This window comes from Psammomys obesus, unplaced genomic scaffold, assembly GCF_907164565.1.
Source record: "Psammomys obesus unplaced genomic scaffold, mPsaObe1.curated_primary_1811, whole genome shotgun sequence".
In the NCBI taxonomy this organism is placed as follows: domain Eukaryota; kingdom Metazoa; phylum Chordata; class Mammalia; order Rodentia; family Muridae; genus Psammomys; species Psammomys obesus.
The window spans coordinates 397544-417282 of record NW_026596069.1 but is presented as its reverse complement, the minus strand read 5'-3'; the positions used below and the strand labels follow the sequence as shown (position 1 = coordinate 417282).

The 19739-nt window shown below is 48.4% G+C and overlaps 2 protein-coding genes across 2 annotated transcripts in view; one reads left to right on the top strand and one right to left on the bottom strand.

Moving 5' to 3' along the window:
* Cystm1 (cysteine rich transmembrane module containing 1) overlaps positions 1–8563 on the top strand; it is a 58136-nt gene extending 49573 nt beyond the window's left edge. Inside the window, exon 5 of the mRNA XM_055625687.1 lies at positions 8092–8563. Coding sequence (XP_055481662.1) covers positions 8092–8198 — 107 coding nt within the window. The 3' untranslated portion in view covers positions 8199–8563. The remainder of the gene's footprint in view (positions 1–8091) is intronic.
* Positions 8564–9558: 995 nt separating this feature from the next.
* The window catches only part of Pfdn1 (prefoldin subunit 1), a 56134-nt gene continuing 45953 nt past the window's right edge, over positions 9559–19739 (bottom strand). The window contains exon 4 of the mRNA XM_055625506.1: positions 9559–9952. Within this exon, the coding sequence (XP_055481481.1) occupies positions 9869–9952 (84 nt within the window). The 3' untranslated portion in view covers positions 9559–9868. The remainder of the gene's footprint in view (positions 9953–19739) is intronic.

Genomic DNA, 19739 nt, shown 5'->3' with positions numbered 1-19739 from the left:
ATTTTCTCTGTTGTATTCTCTTGACCTACGGAGACATAGACACCATTCATCAGTACAATTTACTGTCTTGACTACTATAACTTTAGAGGGAATCTTGTTTTATCGCAGTTTTTTTGTCTTTCCATAAATTTAATGTATGATATGCCTCATATTTTATTGGAATAACATTAAATCTAGATCATTGTGGAGAAGATTGTATTTCCATATTTATTTATTTCAGACAGGGTCTTACTGTGCAGCCCTGGCTAAGACCGCAACCTGATAAGTATTTAAGTAGGATCTTTTGATTGTTCTGTACGTTCATGCTTTTCCATTGGCTGTGTGTGGTGACTGGAGTTAAAGCTCCCGGTGCTGCCTGAACCATGGTAGCACATGAGGTGTGGGTTCATGAGGACTTTTCCACTTTCAAGTCTTCACAACTGTCAGGACACAACTATTGTACAGGGGGCATTGAGCCCACTTCACCAACTGACACAGAACAGGTGTGGGGGTACAAGCCTTTAATCAGAGGCAGTCAGGTTTCTGTGAGCTCAAGGCCAGTTTGCTTTCCATAGTGAGTGGTAGTCCAGTTAGGGCTACAGAGACCCTGTTTCAAAAAACAAAACAACAAAATCCCTGCATTAGAAGATGTATTTGGGTGTGAGACCCTGGTTCTCTGCAGTCTGCAGTAATGTTACCCAGGCTGGGTTTTCTGCACCAAACTGTCTTTTAGAGCCTCCCGTACTTGTTGACTCCTTCCCTTTGGCTCCTCATAGCAACATCTCCCCCAGTTCCCTCACATCTGCTCCAGGCTGATCTGAGTGCCAGGTGTGGTCCAGAAGGGAGTGAGTAGTGCTGCTCTCTGGTCCTCTCCCATGAAGTCCTTTGGCTGACCTCAGGATCAAAGGAAGCTGGTTTTCTGTCTCACTAAATGTGAAGCATTATTTGCTAAGGGTCTCTTTCCCTTGGGGCATATCAGAGTGCTAGCCAAGATCCGAAGCAGGAAATGGCCATTTAGGAGTCCTCTTTGTGGCTTGTTTCCTTCTTTCAATAGCATGGGAAATTCTTTCAGAAATACAAAAGCAAAATGAGTTCTTTGTTTTACTTAAGTCAGAGTGTAAGCCTTTCATTTTATAAGCACATCTGGACAGAGCCCCAGGTAGTTGGTGCAGGTATGTGGCACGGTGTAAGAGCCCTGCACTCAGTGGGGATTGCTGCTGAGTTTGCAAGGCCGAGATCTGCATGCAAGCCAGCCAGCCCTGTGCCCAGCTGGAGGGTCTCCACTCTCCAGTAGCTCTGTCAAGACAAACAGAGCTATGTCCACCGAATCAAAAAAGCCATTCTGGACTGGGACGATTGCTCAATGGGTAATGGTGCTTACTGTCAGGCCTACCAACCTGAGTTTGATCTCTAGGATCCACATGATAGAAGAAATCATGTCCTGCAGGGTGTACACCCCCCACATACACAGTGTCATGTATCCCACTCCCAATTTTTAAAAATGTAATAAAAATAATTTTTTAAAAAAGACACTGTGGATGGTGCTTGAGAAAATACTCAAGAAACTCAGGGAAGAAACTTCTTATTTCTTCCTATTGAGAGCCTTCAGTTTTGACCTGTCTTAATATACCTTTTCTTCAGCATGCTGGGCAATAGTTTCCACAACTTCATGGTCTCATTCACAGTAGAGGATGGAGGCTTTTCAAATAAGTCCCATAATTTATCTGAGGGCTCCTGCTGCAGAGGAGTAGCTCTGTCTTCAACTTAGTAATGCCTTTTACAGTTAACTACCTACCCCAACTCCCAGCAAGAAGTCCGTCCTCCCTTCTCTGTTTAAATCCTGCTTGTCGTGTAACATCTTTTCTGGAGAACAGTAAGCACTTGGGAACCTCCAGCCTCTCGTGCCCCCAATGCCTGCTGGAAGGTTTTACATTCTCACCCAGATTACTCACATTTTATTAGCCTTTAAGAAACACATAGCTCAGTCAGCTACGTGCTTGCCGTGCAAACATGAGGAAGACAGCTCATTCCCAGCACCCAGAAAGGTGGGTTGTGATCCAGTCCCTGCACAGGGAGGATGTGGAAACAGGAGGATCTCTAGTTCATTGTCCAGCTCATCTGGTCAAATTGGTGAGCTTCAGGTGTAGTAGGAGACCATGACCCAAAAAACCCAGGTGAAATGCGGCTGAGGAGATTGTACAGTGCTCGCCATGAAGACCCGAGTTAGCACCCATGTGAAAAGGACAGCATGTTAGTGAGTGCCTGTAACCCCATCAAGGAGCGGGGCAGAGGTGGGAGGATCCTAGGGGCTTGCTCACCAGTTAGTGAGCTCAAAGTTTAACGAGACCTTAGCCTCCAAAATCTAAGGTAGAACTAGGGCCAGAGAAAAGGCTCAGCGCGTAAAGGTGCCTGCTGCCAAGCCTGACAGCTTGATTCCCAGGACCCATATGGTGGGAGGAAATAACCAACTCCTGCAGCTTGTCTTCTGACCTCCATGCACACACTGGAGCGCAGAACAGGGATAACACCTGGCCAGCATGTGCTCTCATAGTGAAGTGGGGCTCTGGGGGCGGTGCTTTAGAGGTACGTTACGCTTTCTTTTCTTTGTAATGACTTTGAAAGTGTGTGTTCACATACACGGCATGTGGAGACCAGAGGCTAACTAGTTGCTCTCAACCTTTCTCTCCCTCTCCCTGTCTTCCCCCTTCTCCCCCAGTTCCTCTGTTAATGTGGAGCTCATTTGTTCAGTTAGACTGGCTGGCCAGTGAGCTCTAGAGATTGCCCTGCCTCCACCTCACCGGTGCTAGGATTACAGGCACAGACTATCACACTTGGCTTCTCTACAGGGATGCTGGGCATGGAACTCAGGTTCCCCACAGTTGTGTGGCAACTTACCAACCGAGCCATCTCCTTGCCCCTTAGATGTTGACATCAGCTGTCCAGTTTCCTGTTTTCTTCAGAACTTAGTATCAGTGTGCTATTGATAGATGTAGATACCACATTCGGGAAAATGTTCTCATATAACTTCATGAGGTTCTCCTTCCTTTTATCGAGGAACCAAATGTCTGGATATTTAGTTCGCCCTCCCCAATCCCTGCAGGGTCCCATCAGCTAAAGCTGTGTGCATCTGCCTGCTACCCTGGCTTCCACACAGATCGCATCCTTTGTCATCTGTCTATGTATCCCCCCACACATTCCCTTCACCTTGTGTCTAGACTATCATTCTTAATAATATGGAACCAGTTAGACAGGTTAATAGAAGCTCCTCCCTCACAGACCCATAAGAAGACCTTGTATTTTCATGATTTCCCCCGTAGAATGTCCTCTTTGTAGCTCCTGTGGTGGTCTACCTTCTCAACCACCTGCCAGGTCCACCAAACACTTCACCTCCTCATTTTGTTCATGATACCCTTTGTATGTGTTACTTTCCGGTTTGTTAGGTCAGAGCTGTGACTTCTTCCCTATTATTAGTGGGTCAGTAGCAAGTCAGGATTTAAGGCTATGTACATAACCATCATTCTGAGAGCACCAAGCAATGAGGAGTCAGACAGCGGAGGAAAAGTTAAACAAGAGCTCTTGGAGGGCCAGCTGGGCACTCACTTAGCAGGCATTTACTCTGTCACAGTTGCCCACTAGAGCAAGACCTTCTCAAGGGATGGGCTCTGACTCCAGATCACATTCTGGAGCAGGGCAGGAGCTAGATCTTGACTAACATGCTGACCTTCATTGGCCTCAAACGGAGAACAGAGGCACAGTAAGGAGACAGCCATATCCCGTGGCACATGTAGCCAGACTGAGGTGAGCCATCCTGATGGCGCAGAGCCCAGGTCCAGGAAGCAGTAGATGGAATGCACAGGTAAGGACCCGCCTTTGACTCCCTGGGTGGTGGCAGCAGATTCTTTGCTTGACTCTCCAGTCCATAATATGGCCAACGTGAGCTCAGTTCTTCTACACATTACCTGCATCTTATCTCTGGCTCAGAGGCTTACAGCTCCACAGACCCCAGCCAGCCCCGTCCCAGTGTGTGCCTAGAGGGTGGCAGTGTGGCCCTGCATGTTAGGCCGGGACTGCCTGTAGATGTGCTCAGTTGTGGTTCAGGGTTTTGAGGGTAATGCCACACTGTAACCTCCTGTATCATCACTCACCTTTCAGTTCTGTTTATCCAAGTGATGCTACCAGGTGTTCTGCTCACAGCCCTGGGTAACAGTGCTAACGAGCTGACTCTGTGACAGCCCTGGGCCGGATTGCTTTGGGGCTCATCTGGATGACCCAGGGGTTCCCTAGGTTTCCTTAGCCTCTCAGCTGCACTCATTGTGACTAGGAACAGGATCCATACTCAGGTCAAGACTCTTTAAAACCAACCCATAAACCTGGCCTCACGTGGAAGGAAGCAAGGCGGTGGCAGAGGATTCTGTTTCTCAGTCTGGTCTACCTCAGAGTATCTCAGGACACTGAGGTAGGGAGAGTAGGGACCTAGGAGCCCTGGTTTCTCACGGGTCAATTTCATAGCGATCATGAGGCCTGAAGCTTCCTAAGGCAGCTTGAGACATAAAGGTGAGAAAGGCACAAGGGCTGGGCACAGCCAGGCTCACCAGGCAAGGTAGCTGTGGTCATAGAACCTGGCCGAGGTGTGCCAAGCCCTGACAGTCCCATATCCTACGGGAGAAGGTGCAAGCCATCCTGTGAGGTTTTGAGCTTCCATTTATAATAATGCTTAGGATTTCTTACTTATTTGCCTCTTGATCTACACAATAGAAAAGCATTCTGGTGGGCTGGAAATGGCTCCGCAGTTAAAAGCACTGACTGCTCTTCCAGAGGACTCTGGGTCGAATCCTATCACCCACATGGTAGCTCACAACTGTCTCTAACGCCAAGATCCTGACATCCTCACACAGTCATGCATGCAGGCAAAACATCAGTGTTAATAAAATATAAATTAATTTTAAAAAGAAAGCATTCTGGCATCCTCTGTAATCTCAGGAAAGCTAGTTATCTGCCGTCTGTTTGTCTAGATGCCTTACATGGAGTGACAGCAACTGAGACTCCACTGGTGGCACTTCTTATGAGGTGCTGTGGCTAAATGGTCCTAACAGTTGAGGACAGACCCCTCAGGAAGATCTGTCTCTGGGTCTGTGACGTGGTGCTTCAACGGCCATCTTGAAGGTTCTTGCTCCATGTAAAAAGGTGTGGCGGCAGACTGTCTGCCTCTCCTCCTCCGTGGTGTTTGCAGATGCACTCACAGGCATGCACAAGGACTTGGAGACTCGAGCAGCACACCAGAGCCTTTGATTAATCATTTAGAAGGTCAGGGCAGCGCAAGTGAAGGTTTCAGATGTCAGGCTGACATCACCTGAGAAAGCCTGCGCTCACATTCATGACTCGTCCCTGCCCTATCCCACCTCCCTTGTAAATGACTCGTGAGATTGTGGACTATCCTGGGACCAAGGGGCATCTGGTGTGATATGTCAGGTGGCCCTGGGGAAAGACCCCAGGAATTGGGTAGGCACGTGATCACAGGAGACTCTGTGCCTCTTGGCATGGCCCGTCTACCTTTCTTCTACCATAGAGACTTAAGAATTGGGTAGCTGCCTTGCCCGTAAGTGTCTGAGTCCTCCCAAACTTGCTCTGCACCCAAGGCCTCTGGAGCCATTCTGACCTACTCTGAGCCTTTAGTTCCCACCCTGTGCTCTCCCACCCCACCACCAACTCTTGTATTTGCACCCAGATGGCAAAGTTATAAATCCTTGTCCTTTGTAGACACCAGGCTTGCGCTGAGAAGACTGACAGCTGCTTCAAGGTGGAGGGGTGGCTTTAACAAAAGACAAAGCCACAAAGGAGCCTAGATTTGATGTCATCCCAGCCTGGTCACTGAAAATAGAGCTCCCTCAGACCCTTCTTGCCCGGGACCAGTACAGAGGCCCCTAAGGTTGAACAGGATCATCTGTGCCCTAGTGAGTGAATGAGGTTAGTCCTTAGGTGAACCAGGGAGCCAGTTTCTAAAAGCCCTATGTACTAGAGGACCTAGGACGCAGTCTTTGTCTCAAGACCGGCCACAGGGGGGCACTTGATCTCCAGAAAGGATCTCAAACTCAACAAGCTCTACAGTGCCAGAACCTCTCTCCAGACCAGGTCTGGAGAGACCAGGTCTGCAGTCCTACCTACCCATTGCTTTTGACATCCAACCCCCTTTTTCTTCTTTTAAAAAACTAGAAAGACTGAAAGGAGGTGCAGGAGAAAAACTCACGGAGCTAGCACGACTTACATGAGGTTTCCAGTAGTGTACACACACCGCTTTGCCTACAGGAGGCAGTTACCAGGACATTCCATCTGACCTGAGTGCAGAATGCCTGCTGCAGCCATCTCTGCTGCAGTGCCTGCCTGCCGTATGACTGACTGGCACTCCCAGCTCGGCTTCAGGACATGCCCACTGAGCACAAAATACCTGACTGATTCCAAAGTGGGAAGGTGTGAGAATTCTCAAAGCAGATTCCCTCAGAGGGGTGACAGGGACAGTGGCAATACCAACGACAGCCGTGAGGCTCCTGATTGGTTAGAGATCCGCCATTTAGAACATGCTATTGGAAGATTTACCATCTCTGGGCTCACAGGCTATGCTGTAAAGCTCTGGAAGGCCTTCCTTTGGACTTGCTCCTGGGCTAATTCCTGCTGCTTTGGTTAACTAGAAAACAAGAAAGAGGCACGTAGGAGACCTGCAGACCCCACCTTGTCCCCACCCCCCTGGCCTCTGTGACAGGCAGGGGGAGTCAGAAGGGCTTTGGGAGACTAGACTGTCCTCTGGAAATGGATGCCTTGGGCATCTTTCAACCTCCATCAGCAGTCTAGGAAGAACAAGCTCGAAGTCTCTAAGTCCCCAGGTTTCCAGGAATTTGTGAAATTGAGACCTGGCAGGAGTGACCTTGGCTGATGTGGAGAGGAAAGCAGTGAAGGAAGCAGGATTCGGCATTTGTGTTGATGTAGTTGAGCAAGCTCAAGGTCCACTGGTTCTCATGGGAGACAAGGCCCTGCGACTAGTGCCAGGGAGAGGGTCTTAAGGGGAAACAGGAGACTAGTGACCCGGAGCTGTCACTCAAGGCAGCTGAGGGTTGGATGACACTGTAGTAGGCTTTTGGCTACGTCTTGCCATTGTGAACAACCACCCCAGTGGATGTTAGCTGGAGACTGGGGCTGAGTGCTCTAGCATTAAACCTGTGCCAGATCCCTAATAAGCCAGGGCACTCTCCTACCAAGGTATAACAATAGAACACACACAAAAGACTAGAGCTGAAGGTCTGGTGCAGAACTGGTCCAGTTCATAAAAATCCACATATTCCTGTGTTGTGGGAGTTTGAACTCCTTACTGGTATGGTTTTGATGGTTGTTCTAAGCTTAAAGAAATAGCTGCCAACTGCTACCCACTGGAGAACAGGCCCGTAGGGGAAGAGAAACGGAGGTGTATTCAGGCATAGGCTCAGATTTCCAGCTCCGTTCTGAAGGCCTCCAGAGCCTCTGTCCTCCCTGCTTTGCTTTACAGTATAATTTGCAACTGAGTATCACTCAAGGTTTCTGTTGCTTTGTTTTTGAGACAGGGTTGCTCTATGTAGCCCTGGCTGACCTGCACTCTGTAGACCACTCTGGCCTTGAACTCAGAAATCTGCCTACCTCTGCCTCCTGAATGCTGGCATTACAGGTGTGTGCCACCACTGTCTGGTGGGTTTTTATTGTTGTTGTTTATTCCCAATCATTCCCTTGAATTCCACATGGCTTACCACACACCCACACACACACACACATCCTCCCTCACACCTTCTGTAGGGCTGGAACAGTTGCTTCCTGGCTTATCAGCTGACTAGGGTCAGCAGCTTCACTGCCGTGGTTTAGGGTCATTTTGTAGTGTCCCTCTTATTCATTCCTAGGAGGAAGAATGTCATTGTCTTGAGGGATGGGAAGAGAGGAAGTGGTGGGTGAGACAGCCACCCTTCTTCCTCTGCATCCCTGGCACAGGCAGAAGGTGGCATAGCCACTGCTGTCACTCCGTCTGGTCCTGGGAGGTGACTGCAGGGCCTAAGGTTTACACTACAGCCTTCTCACTCCCCCTTTCATTTCTCTTTCCAGTGTATGTGGTGGAAGACCAAAGACGAGATGACTTGGGCCCATCCACCTGCCTCACAGCCTGTTGGACTGCTCTCTGTTGCTGCTGCCTCTGGGACATGCTCACCTGAGGAGCCCAGCTCTCCTGCTTGGCCATTCTGTGCCACCTCTGATAGGTGTGCCTGGTCCCATCTCCTGTGATTGCTTTAAGTGGCTAGCTCTGCACAGACGCCTCTACCTTCAGTCCTATGGAGTTTTAGATTAGTGAGGGTTTATTTAATTCAGTGACTTGATCTTTTTAATGTTCAGAACTCATTTCTTACTGATCTTTAACAAATGTGCTAAATAATTTACCTTTTTTTGGCCAAAGGCTTAGTTACGAAATATATATTTATAATGTTTAAATTATACACTCAAGGTAATGGCAATATGTGATACACCACTAGGACTCTCTGCTCACACCCTGTATGTTTCAATAAATCTGCCCCAAACCTGACTGTTTGAATTATTCCAGATAATCTAAACTACCTTGGGGCTGTGCATCTGTATTTCCATCCATCAAGGTTTGTAAGGTGTGCACAGGTCAGCTTGTGACAACCATTGTCTAATACATAAAGAGGAACTTTCCTTCTATTCTGGCTGCCTCCTAAAAGTGGGTGCCCACGGCCCAGTGTCAAGGATGGCTCAGGCAAGCATGTTTACTCACTTTTGCCCAGGACCTGGGAAAGGGACCTCTGGGCTGCTGGGATTGCTCTCCAGGAGTCCTAACTAGCTAACCTGTTCATCTCACATTTGGCCACAAGGTGTCACTAAGCTGTCAGAAAACAAGTCAAGAGTGTCCTTTGCTTCAGAGCACCAGGGTAGCCCTGCCAGCTGCCCTTCTAAAACAGCAGTGGGGGCAGGGCATGAGGAGGGAGGAGGTGCCCTTCCACTGCTTAGGAAGTGAAAGTCACCTTTGGCTAAGCAGTCAGTTTGAGGCTAGCCTGGACTAGAGATTGTGTCTCAGAAACAATTTTATATCATTATTACACACTAGATCAATGCTCCCAATTTACTGGATTCAGCAACTTATCTCAAGAGTTTGTGCAATGGCCAACTGCAGGGCGACAGGAAGGGAGGAGCTTTGAGGCTGTACATCTAGTTTTCAGTGCAATTGTATTTAACCTGCAGTGAAAGTCCCAAAAGCTGCACAATGGATGTACTGTCCAAAGAACAAAGTGCAAGCCCTCTCTCCAACTCCACTGCCCCTTGGGGAACACTAGGAGGCAAGACCATGGTGCCCACCATGGCCAGACAGAGCCTGGACTTGCTGCTGGCTATTGAACTGTTTTGGAATTTTGGGGAGAAAAAAAGGGAAGGAATCTTGAGTCCCACTATGACTCTGTCCCCTTCACCTATAAACTTGTCTTCTTTCTTCTTTCTATGGTCTACATAAAGGCCCATGACTCACCTGTCAGAAGGACCAAAAAGGGGAGAAAAAGGGACATGAGCTAAGGAAGACACTTGCCTCTCCCCCCTCAGCCGGAGAAAAGCAGGACGTAGACTTTATTGTCTAACCCACGTGCCTAGACAGGCTTGCACAGCTTTCCCCGTCTGCCCTCCAGTCTTCCCTCTATTGAGAGCTGCTGGCTTGCCCCAGGAAAGAGTGTCCTGGGCAGGGATGGCAAACATTCAGGTGGGACCTGCAGGGGCCTGGGGGTGATGGAGAGACTGGGGCCACGGGGCAGAGAGGCCAGCACCCTGCGCAGCCCGTGCCTTGACAGGATGGAGGGGTCAGGAGGAAGAACTTTCCCAGCAGCTCCTACTGTGCCCTTCGTGCCATCAGCATCTCTCGGATGTTGTCCTCCGCTTCCTTAACGCTCCGCTCCAGATAGGACTTCTTCTGCTGTAATATAAGGAAGAGGGGTTAGGACCAAAGTGAGCAGGTGTGGCCATTACCAACACAGGCTCTGGTGTCCTCGGAAGTGATGCCAGAAACAGTCTGCCAAATAAGACAGGTAGCTCACCTGTCCCCAGCATTCCCCTCAGGCAGCAGGAGGACTTGGCCTGGCACAGGAAGCACAAATGCCCCGTAGAGGGCAGACCATAGCACCCTTCCCCCCAAGGGAAGTACATGACATTATGCCAGGCCAGAACATTCCAGGACAAAGCTGCCCCACCATGGGCTGTCTCCTCAGGGTTTTCCATGGCCTGAGCCAGACGTCCATAGCCCCTGGTGTGTAGAGCAGACAGCACACACCGCTCTGTCCGCTGAGCCCTGAGCCACAGTCTGCACATCTCACCAGGCAGATGCGCCAGGGTGCTGTCTGCTTTTCTAATGAGTCTGCTGCCGCCGCAATCCAAAACAGTGACGCATGCGTGGAGCGGGCCTGTAGAAGTCACCTTCTGTCCCATCTGGGTCCTACATTAAAAACTTCATCTTCGACAAGGGAGCATAACTACTGTCAGAAGCCACATCAGGACTAAGACCACAAAGATTAGTCAAAGGAAATGATGTGTGCACATTTTTTGTCCTATGCTCATCCCTAAAGTATGGTGGCTTTACCACAGGCTCCTGCCCTGGGAACACAGCCACAGCTTTGTTCCCACTTAGCAGAGAGAGTGCCCACTAGAGGAATAGTAGAAATGTCCTCAAAGAATACTCAAGAGTACATGTGACTGAGGGAGCTGCACTGGGGTGGTGACAGCCTGACCTGGGTGCCACCAGCGCCCTTCACACGTCACCCAAAGTGCTCATCTGACCCAGGGAAAGTAGGGCAGAGGGCAGGTAGGCCACATATCACAACCTGCTTGACAGGCCTCACCTGCTTAGGAACTGAAGGTACAGACGGGGAAAGCCTAGCTACAAGGTGGTCACTTGTGCCAAATCTCTGGTGTACAGTCTGCAAGTCTCTGCCTTAAACTTCTCCTGCTATGGCCGGTTACCAAACGACGCATTCCAAGGCTCGCCCTGCAGAAGCGAGGCATAAGTCTGTCTCAGCTCTGTGTGAGCCTGTCTCCAGCCTGACCTTCCAATCAAATCTCCTCTTGGGCAGGAAAAGCCCAGTCCCTGACTCACCTCCCATCTGCCAACTTGCACCCACTTCCTTACAACATCAGGAGCACCATAAAAGCCATCAGGACTAGGACAATTCAGCGTTCCCAAATGTGTACTGTTGCTATGGAATTTTGTTTAAGCACACTGCAAGCCCTGATATGGCCTATCACTGATAGAGTGGGGACTTCCTTTGATAAACAACTCTTAGAGTTTACTTGTGAGTTTGAGGCACCCGCTGATAGCTGCTGGCTCATCACTGAGGAATGTGCCCACAAAGAATAGCAGTCACGGCGACACATACCACCTGGGCAGCTTGGACCCAGCCTCAAGGGAGTGCTGACAGGACTGGTGGAGGAAGCGGGACTCACGCTGCCACAGCTAGTGCTCCGGGACCTGGCTCTACTGCTCTGTTTCATCTGACAAACTGCTATCACAGATGGCAAAGCCGGAAACTGAGAATATCACAAGGGCCACTTTGTCCTGCCCAGGCTTCTGAACAAATGCAGGTTATAATCCTCAGCAGGAATACTGTTTTATCACATAGGAGTTATTCCTTCAATCTTTCAGGAATTTTACACTTGGATAACCCAAAGACTTCAAGTTAAAAAAAAAAAAAAAAAAAAAAAGCAGTGTAGGGGCTGGAGAGACAGCTCAGCAGCTATGAGCACTGATGGATCTTGCAGAGGACCCAGGTTCTGTTCCTAGTGCCCGCATGGTAAATCAAAACCATCCATAACTCTAGTTCTAGGGCATCCAATGCCATCTTTGGATGTCCTTGGGCACCAGGAACATATATAGCACACACACATACATGCACACAAAACATCTATACATACAGGGTAGATAAGCTTCTCTTTTAATCTCATTGTCTGGTTGGCTTTTGTTTTTAGATATAGGACCTTCCTATGTAACCTGGGATGTTCTGGTACTTCCATGTATAGCCTAGGCCGGCTCTGAACTTGTAGCAGTCCTCCTGCTTCAGTCTTGCAAGTGCTGAGGTTACAGGTTTGTACCATCAAACCCAAACTTCTAAATTTTCAGTTTAAATAAACCTAATGGACAATCCTTAAAAATAAACAAATAGCCTGATAGTGGTACTAAGCATTTCAATAGTTCTACCTCAGCCTCAATTACAACTAAGCTCAAATGATGTCCAATCCAGAGCTGCTGTACGGTAAACTATCTCACAAAAGGTGTCCTGAAGTTCTAATCCCCGCTACCCCCAAGTACCCTCTAATAAGGAACAGACGTCTCTAGATTCAAGCACATTATGGATTCTACATCCAGGCAATGTCCTTGAAAGAAGGTGACGTGAAGACAGCTCACACAGTGAGGATGCCGGTGTGCTCTGAATAGAGACTTGACTAATTTGTCTGTAAGAAAGCTGGAGTATAGCAAGCATTCTTTCTGAGGCCTTCAAAGGAAGCACAAGCCCACCACCCCTTAATTCTGAACTCTTAAGTATCCGAGAAATGTGAAAAGAATTAAAAAAAAAAAATCTATGGCTCTGTGGTGACTTCTTAGGTAACTAAGAAATCAACACAGGACCTGAGGAGATGTGTGTCCCCAGGCATAGTTTCATACCCAAGGCTCTTCTGGACCTAAAGGACCCTATTCTGTCATACTCTGACCACATCAATTGGCGAATGTCGCTAAACATTTATATGCTGGGATCATACTTCTCTCAGAAACAACTGTGAGAAAACTGACCAAAACCACAAAGGAAGCCTTCAGAGAGGATAAAGAAAATGAAGAATCTCTGCAGTTTGTTCCTAAAAATATTAAAAGGTGGGGCCACCTCTTTCTGGAACAGCAGCTCCAACCTTGCACTGGGTCTAGACAAGGACACCCTCCATGCACTACCCTTGAATCTGTTGCATTGTGCTAGCCCTGTCTCAGAACGTTTCCAGAGCCTTCATCAAAGGCCTCCTATGAAGTGACTCCTGCTTCGACCTCCACATCGTGGCTGGGGTCTTCCTTCTCTCCAATAGTTTTCCCATCTTAAAGTAAAAGGCAAAGCTATGTTGTCTGTGGACTGCTAAAGCCAAAGAGCATAACCTGGGAGGCTTTTAAAAACCTTCAACAGGCTGGGGCCATGACCAAGGCAGAATAAGGATGTGGTCTGGTTGGTGTTGTCTGGCTTACCTCCTCGAAGTGTGCAAATGAGCCCCTTGATCTTTTTTTTAATTTTTATTTATATTATGTATACAATGTTCTGTCTGCATGTACACCTGCACACCAGAAAACAGCATCAGATCTCATTACAGATGGTTGTGAGCCACCATGTGGTTGCTGGGAATTGAACTCAGGGCCTCTGGAAGAGCAGCCAGTGCTCTTAACCTCTGAACCATCTCTCCAGCCCTCCTTGATCTCTTACAAGGGCACTAATCCCATTCAAAGGCCTCTACCCCTGTGACCTAATTACTTCCCAAACCCAGGCCTTTCTTAAGTGTCACCCTACCTGAGAAGGAAATGTCTGGTGTGCAGAGCTGGTTCTGCCAGTGCCTAGATCCTAGCGTCTTAGAAGGACGGCCAGTGCATCGCAGTGGCTCCTGCTGGTTGAGTCTGGTGCATTCACTGGGAGATCATTCTGGGAGTACTGGTACACTCACTGATCCTTGTTTCCCTCCCACGTTCAATAAATGGGAAAATGCACCCAAGAAGCAAAGGCAGAAAGGGACCATTCTTCACAATGGCTTTCCTGTCCGGGCTTTGGCCCCTACCCTTTTGCCCCTAGTTATATAGATTTACAACTAAAACTTCTCTGATGCCAACAGAGACACCAGAGCCTTGATCTCACAAACAGAGCAGGCCCTTAGGCATTAGCGGGTCAACTTCTATAGCTATAAAACAAACCTTTTCAAGTTCCCAAGGTTTAGACTCCGGGATCTGTAAGAAACTACTACATCTGGAGGCAGCCTCGGGGCTTCTATGAACTGCACACAGACAATGGTCACCTGTCAGCGCCAGAGACCCCGGAACCCGCACCTTCCAGCAGCAGTTCCTCCTGCCTCTCTATGCAGTTCCTCTCCCAGCCGTTCCTAGGGATGCTCTAGGCCCATCAAACCACACAGCTCTGGGGGCAGCGACATTCTTGTGGGACCTTCTTTTGATAAGAGTTTCTGAGACTTCCTGTGGGGCTCAGCATGGCCAGGGAAGTGACATTGTTGAAGTCATTGCTCATAGACTCAAGGTTCTTTTTCTGAGACAGTCTGAGGCTGTTTTTTCAGTCTCATCAGAGGGACAAGGTTCAAGTACCCACAGCTTTCCCAACATGACACAATCTCTTAGACTCCTGAGGTAATTCCCCCCATGATTTTTCCCTCTTAGGAGAGTTCTTCTAAATCAGCACTTTTTTTTTCTTCCTGCCTTTTGTGCCTTGAGGTATTAAAAAAAAAAAAAAGGTTTTTGTGTTATATTGGTTGTTGTTTGTTTGTTTGTTTTTAATAAAAATACAGCCTGTTTTTGTAGTCCAGGCTGGCTTTGAACTCACAATCCTACCTCCATCTCCCAAGTGTTGGGAATATAGGTGTGCAGCACCACACCAGCCTTGAAGTTCCTCTCTCTGACCCTCTACTCTCTAGGGTTTAAACATGCCTCCTCACTATGGCTCTTAATTCTCCCTCAACCACAGAACCCTAAAAGTAAAACATAAAATGAAGCTAAGGAAAGTGGGACACACAGTGGATCAAAGCAGGCCTCCAGCCAGCCCTGTGCCTGCAATCCAAGCTGCAGGGACAACAAACAACGCTGTCTCAGACTCTCTTCTGCCTGGGATATTTGGTGAGATTCAAGTCCTCAGAGACTCTCTGCTGAGTCTGGTCTACCCTAGCCACAGACTTTCTCCTTATGGTGTATCCTTGCTTTCAGCTTCTCTAGACCCCTGCACCAGCTTCAAAGTTTCCTATTAATCAGAAAACTGTAGGCAAAGGCTACCTTCTCCTCATCTGTCCCTTGCCATCCCAGATTAAAAGTCCAAGAAACAAGCATGGTAGCTCACGCCTGTAAACCCTGCCCTTGATTGTGACAAGAGGAGGAGGAAGAGGAGAAGAAAAGGAGGAGGAAAAGAAGGAAAAAGGAAAGAGGGGAAAGAAGAAGAGAAGAAGAAATAATAATAATCATAACACAAACAAGGGTTGGAGCGATGGCGCAGTTGGTGGAGTTTGGGTTCTCGGCACATACTTCATGTGGCAACCTTTGCCTATGATCTCTGCAGTAGAGATGAGGAGACAGGAGATCCCTGGGGCCCGCTAGGCAGCCAGTCTAGGCAAATCTAGCTCCAGGTTCAGGGAGACCCTGCTTCAAAGGATAAGGTGGTGAGCGACTAATGAAGACTCCCACTGTGACTTCCGGCCTCCACCCACACTGGCACACACTGGTGTACATGCTAGATCCTCTGCTCCCTGTTTCACTCCATCCATCATGACAACATACTACACTGCGCTAGCATGTCTTCCAAACCACTGGCCAGCCCCTTAGTCCCCCTGAGGGCATGTGGCCTCTACTGCTGCCTTCCCTAATGAGTTCCCCTGAAGCTCCAAGACAGCCCAGGCTATCAGACACCCTGGGAGAGACAAGGGTGAAGGGAAGCTTACGGGGACCGTAGGGCCAGAGGAGGCAATTTGTCCAAAGAAAATGCAACTGGCTTTCTTCAAAGAACCATGATCAGTAGGGACAGAAACCCAGAAATCCTGTCTGGTGGCTGACGCTGATACAGGCTGGGACGTTTGAGTCAGCAAAGATTAAGGGGAGAAGGGCCCTGAAGAGCAGCGCTTCTCCTGTGGTTCCCACCCCAGGCGTACAGCGTCACACGGAGCTGTCAGAATGCACATGCTTGGGCCCCGACCGAGACTCACTGAATCAGAAACTCTGGGGTGAGTCCAGTAATCTGTGTTTTTACAGCCATCCGGTGATTCCAAAACCTGCTGAAGTGCGTGAGCCACTGTTCCAAATCAGGAGTCAGTAAAATTTTCCTATAAAAGGCCGGATAATAAATAGTTCAGATTTTTATGGGGTTGTCTGCGAACGCAGCACAAAAGTGGCCATCGACAGTGTGTAGACTGGTGGTGTGAGCTAAGCCCCAGGCACAGCTGGCTTTGCAGAGGCTGAAGGCTAGACCTTCAGCAGCTGTGAGCTGCCAACCTCTCTCCTTAAAAAGACAGAGCTGTACAGGATGGAACTGAGTACAGCAGGTAGAGACTGTGGCGACTTTTAACCTTCAATGAAAACTAATAAACATGTCCATTTCCATTTACTCATTTTTCCGTTCATTCACTCATTCATTCAGTTCATCACGGAACAGCTTTCTCTACTTTTTCCTTCAACAACCTTGGTGTCAGACATTCATAGCACCCCACTCCCAACTGCCTGGATGAGTGTCCTTTCACTGGGGGCTCTCTGTCTTCCTGTCCACAAAGGCTGCATCATCAGGAGTCTTAAACTAGAAAGCAGACAACCCACGGATATTCCCCCGTATTCCTTACAATACTCATCAGCTGCTTAGCTCGAGTCGTCCACTAGATTCCACAACTGGGGTGCCTGAGCCCCCTCCACACTGCACTCTCTCTACCGCAGCCTCGAGACCTTCTGGACCACTGATGCCTCACACTATGCTCTGCCAAGTCTACAGTCACCACTCACTGTGCCACCATGTCCCTTTCCCTACCTACCCAGCTGAGCTCCACAGAACAGCAAAGGATTTTTCTCTAAAAACAAAAACAACCTTATTTCCTATGCACATACTTTTCTCCTTTGTCCTCTCCGTCTGTTGTATTTATCCGACAAAACGCCAGCCTATGTTAACCCTAGTCACCTATCCACGCCTGTAGTGGCTAGGAACTGCTAGACAAAAACATTTCAATATGCAGGACAGTTCCACAGACCATGACCCTCCATAGATACTCATTGCCAGAAACCACATGAAAACCTTTACTGTGTCCACCTGTCTATACGCCAACACAAGTTCAGACTCTTTGTCTGCCTTATCAACTCTAGACTCCACTCCCCCTCAGCTCACGAATAAGAGGGAAACCTAATGATCAGTCTGCTTTCTCCTGCTGACTCTGAGCAGGCCATGGTGTGAGCTCCTCTCCCCACTGTGAGAATGAACACTGCTCCTGTGTTTTCATAGGAATTGAAATCACCGTCCTACTAAAGCACTGATTTGTATCCCTGTGTGCCTTCCCAGAAACCAGCTAGCCTCTTTGTTCTTATGCTATTTAAGATCCATCCTTGGCAAACAAATTCATTAAGATGAAATACTGAAAAATGTTTCTCTTGGGTCAACAAGATAGCTCAGCAGGGAGCAGCACTTGCCACACAGCCTGACAACATGAGTTCAGTCCCCAGGACCCAACAAAGGACAATAAAACCAGACAGTGCCTCAAACCTACAGTCCTGGCACTACAGAGACAGGAGAATCACCTGGGTGCTCAAGGCACAGGACAGAGATCCTGCCCCAGCAAAGTGGAAGGGTTGCAAAACCCTTAGCCAATCATTTCAGCAGCTGCCTCCACCTTCTATCTTTCCTAAGCCCTCTCCAATGCTGCCTCTGTAAGATCTACAACTACCATTTATCCCCGGGAGGCCTGCTGTCCAAGCACCAGGCTTCTCTAGGACCTGTTTCAATCCCTCACTAGCATCCACCGAAGTTCTTGCATCCAGCGTCCTCTTAGCTCTCAGAGCCACCACTTCCTCTGACGTCACTGCTTCTCTGGCTGAGTTCCACTTTCTAGAGAGCCCTCCTCCTGCCTGGTGGTTCCACGAAGCTGCCCTGAACTCCTCTTATACTGACAGGCTAACCTCCTTGCCAGTCTCAGACAGTTAAGTATCTTACTATACCTGGAGACAGTTTTGCACAGAGCAGTCAGCACACTTACAGCAAAGGCGACTGACCTATAGTTACTCTCTTCAGGTCATCCTCGCTCAGAAAACGGCACTCACCCATTTGCTCGATTGTTTAAAAAGCTAAACAGCAGCAAGGTGTGGTGGCTCACACCTTTAATCCCTGCACTTAGGAGGCAGAGGCAGGCAGATTGAGGCCAGATGAGTTCAAGACCAGGCTGGTCTACACAGCAAGTTCCAGGGGAACCATAGCTATACTGAGATCTGTCTCAAAAAATAAAGATGACTCCTTTCCTAAATACTCAACTAAAGGCAGTCCAAGGACCTCTAGAACATGACCTCTGCTGCAATGCCATCTCCAGCACGCTCTGCTGTGAGCTACAATCGGCAACAGCTCTTTAAGAGGCAGCTCGTCTGACTTGGTAAACTTCAACCCTAGCACCAAGAACTGGCATGCAATGCATTTAGCGCCAACATTTACCAAGCACCCAGCACACTGCAGGCCCACAGAGCACTGGGATTAGAAGCATGAACAAGTCTCACACTGGCACAGGACACTCCCAACAGTAACTCCTGACATAGATAAGAGCTCTCCAAAGCAAAGTAAATACAAGCGAATTTTCAAGATGTTTTTAAAGGGGATGGGAGACACACTTGGCCTGTGTGGGCTTTCAAACTGCAAAGCCCACCCACAATGATACACTTCCTCCAACAAGGCCACATCCCCTAGTCCTTCTCAAACAGTACCACTAAGCATTCAAACACAGGAGCCTATGAGGGCCACTTTTACACTACCACAGAACATAATAAGGCACAGTCTACAGCATTTAAGGTAATCAAGGTTATGGCAGATGTACTTTTGAGCATAGGACAGAGCAGGGTGTGTTTGAGAAACTTGGTACCAATAAAAGTGAAGCATAGAGAGCCAGGTGTGGTGGCGCACACCTTTGATCCCAGTGCTTGGGGAGGCAGAGGCAGGCCTATCAATATGAGTTCAAGGCCAGCCCGGTGTACAAAGCAAGGCCTGGACAGCCAAAGCTACACAGAGAAATCCTGTCTTGAAGAAGGAAGAAGGAAGAAAAGAAGAAGAGAGAAGAAAAAGAAGAAGAAAACTGAAGCAGACATTGGGATAGTGAGAATCAGTAGAATCAATTGAACTATACAGGGTTTTCTTTTGATTTTGAGACAAGGTCTCTCTACATAGCCCTGGCTATCCTGGAACTTGCTATGTAGCCGAGGCTAGCCTCAAACTCATATCTCCCTGTCTCTGCCTCCAGAGATTAAGGGTGTACATCATCATGCCCAACCCATTATACAGTCTTAAGCCTCCAAACTCTCAGTATTTATCATGAGGACGACATAAAGCCACTAGGTTTTAAACTCTGGTAAGTATAATACTGCCTTCTGGCCGAAACCCAGAATGAAAACTCAGCTGCCCACAGAAAGGCCTATGAATCGTGAACAGGTATGCTCAAGACAGGCCCCTCTGGGGGCTGAAGAGATGGTTCAGAGGTTAAGAGCACTGGCTGCTCTTCCAAAGGTCCTGAGTTCAATTCCCAGCAACCACATGGTGGCTCATAACCATCTATAGTGAGATCTGGTGCCCTCTTCTGGCCTGAGGTGTACATGGAGGCAGAACACAGTTAAAAAAAAAAAAAAAAAAAAAAAGTGCAGGGCTGGCCCAGTGAGTCCAAAGCAGCAGCCATCAAGGTCTGGTTGCCTGTGATATGCAAACACAGTTGTCTGAGCTCTGTGATTGGAGAAGTTGTGAAGTACAGGATTACAGAACACA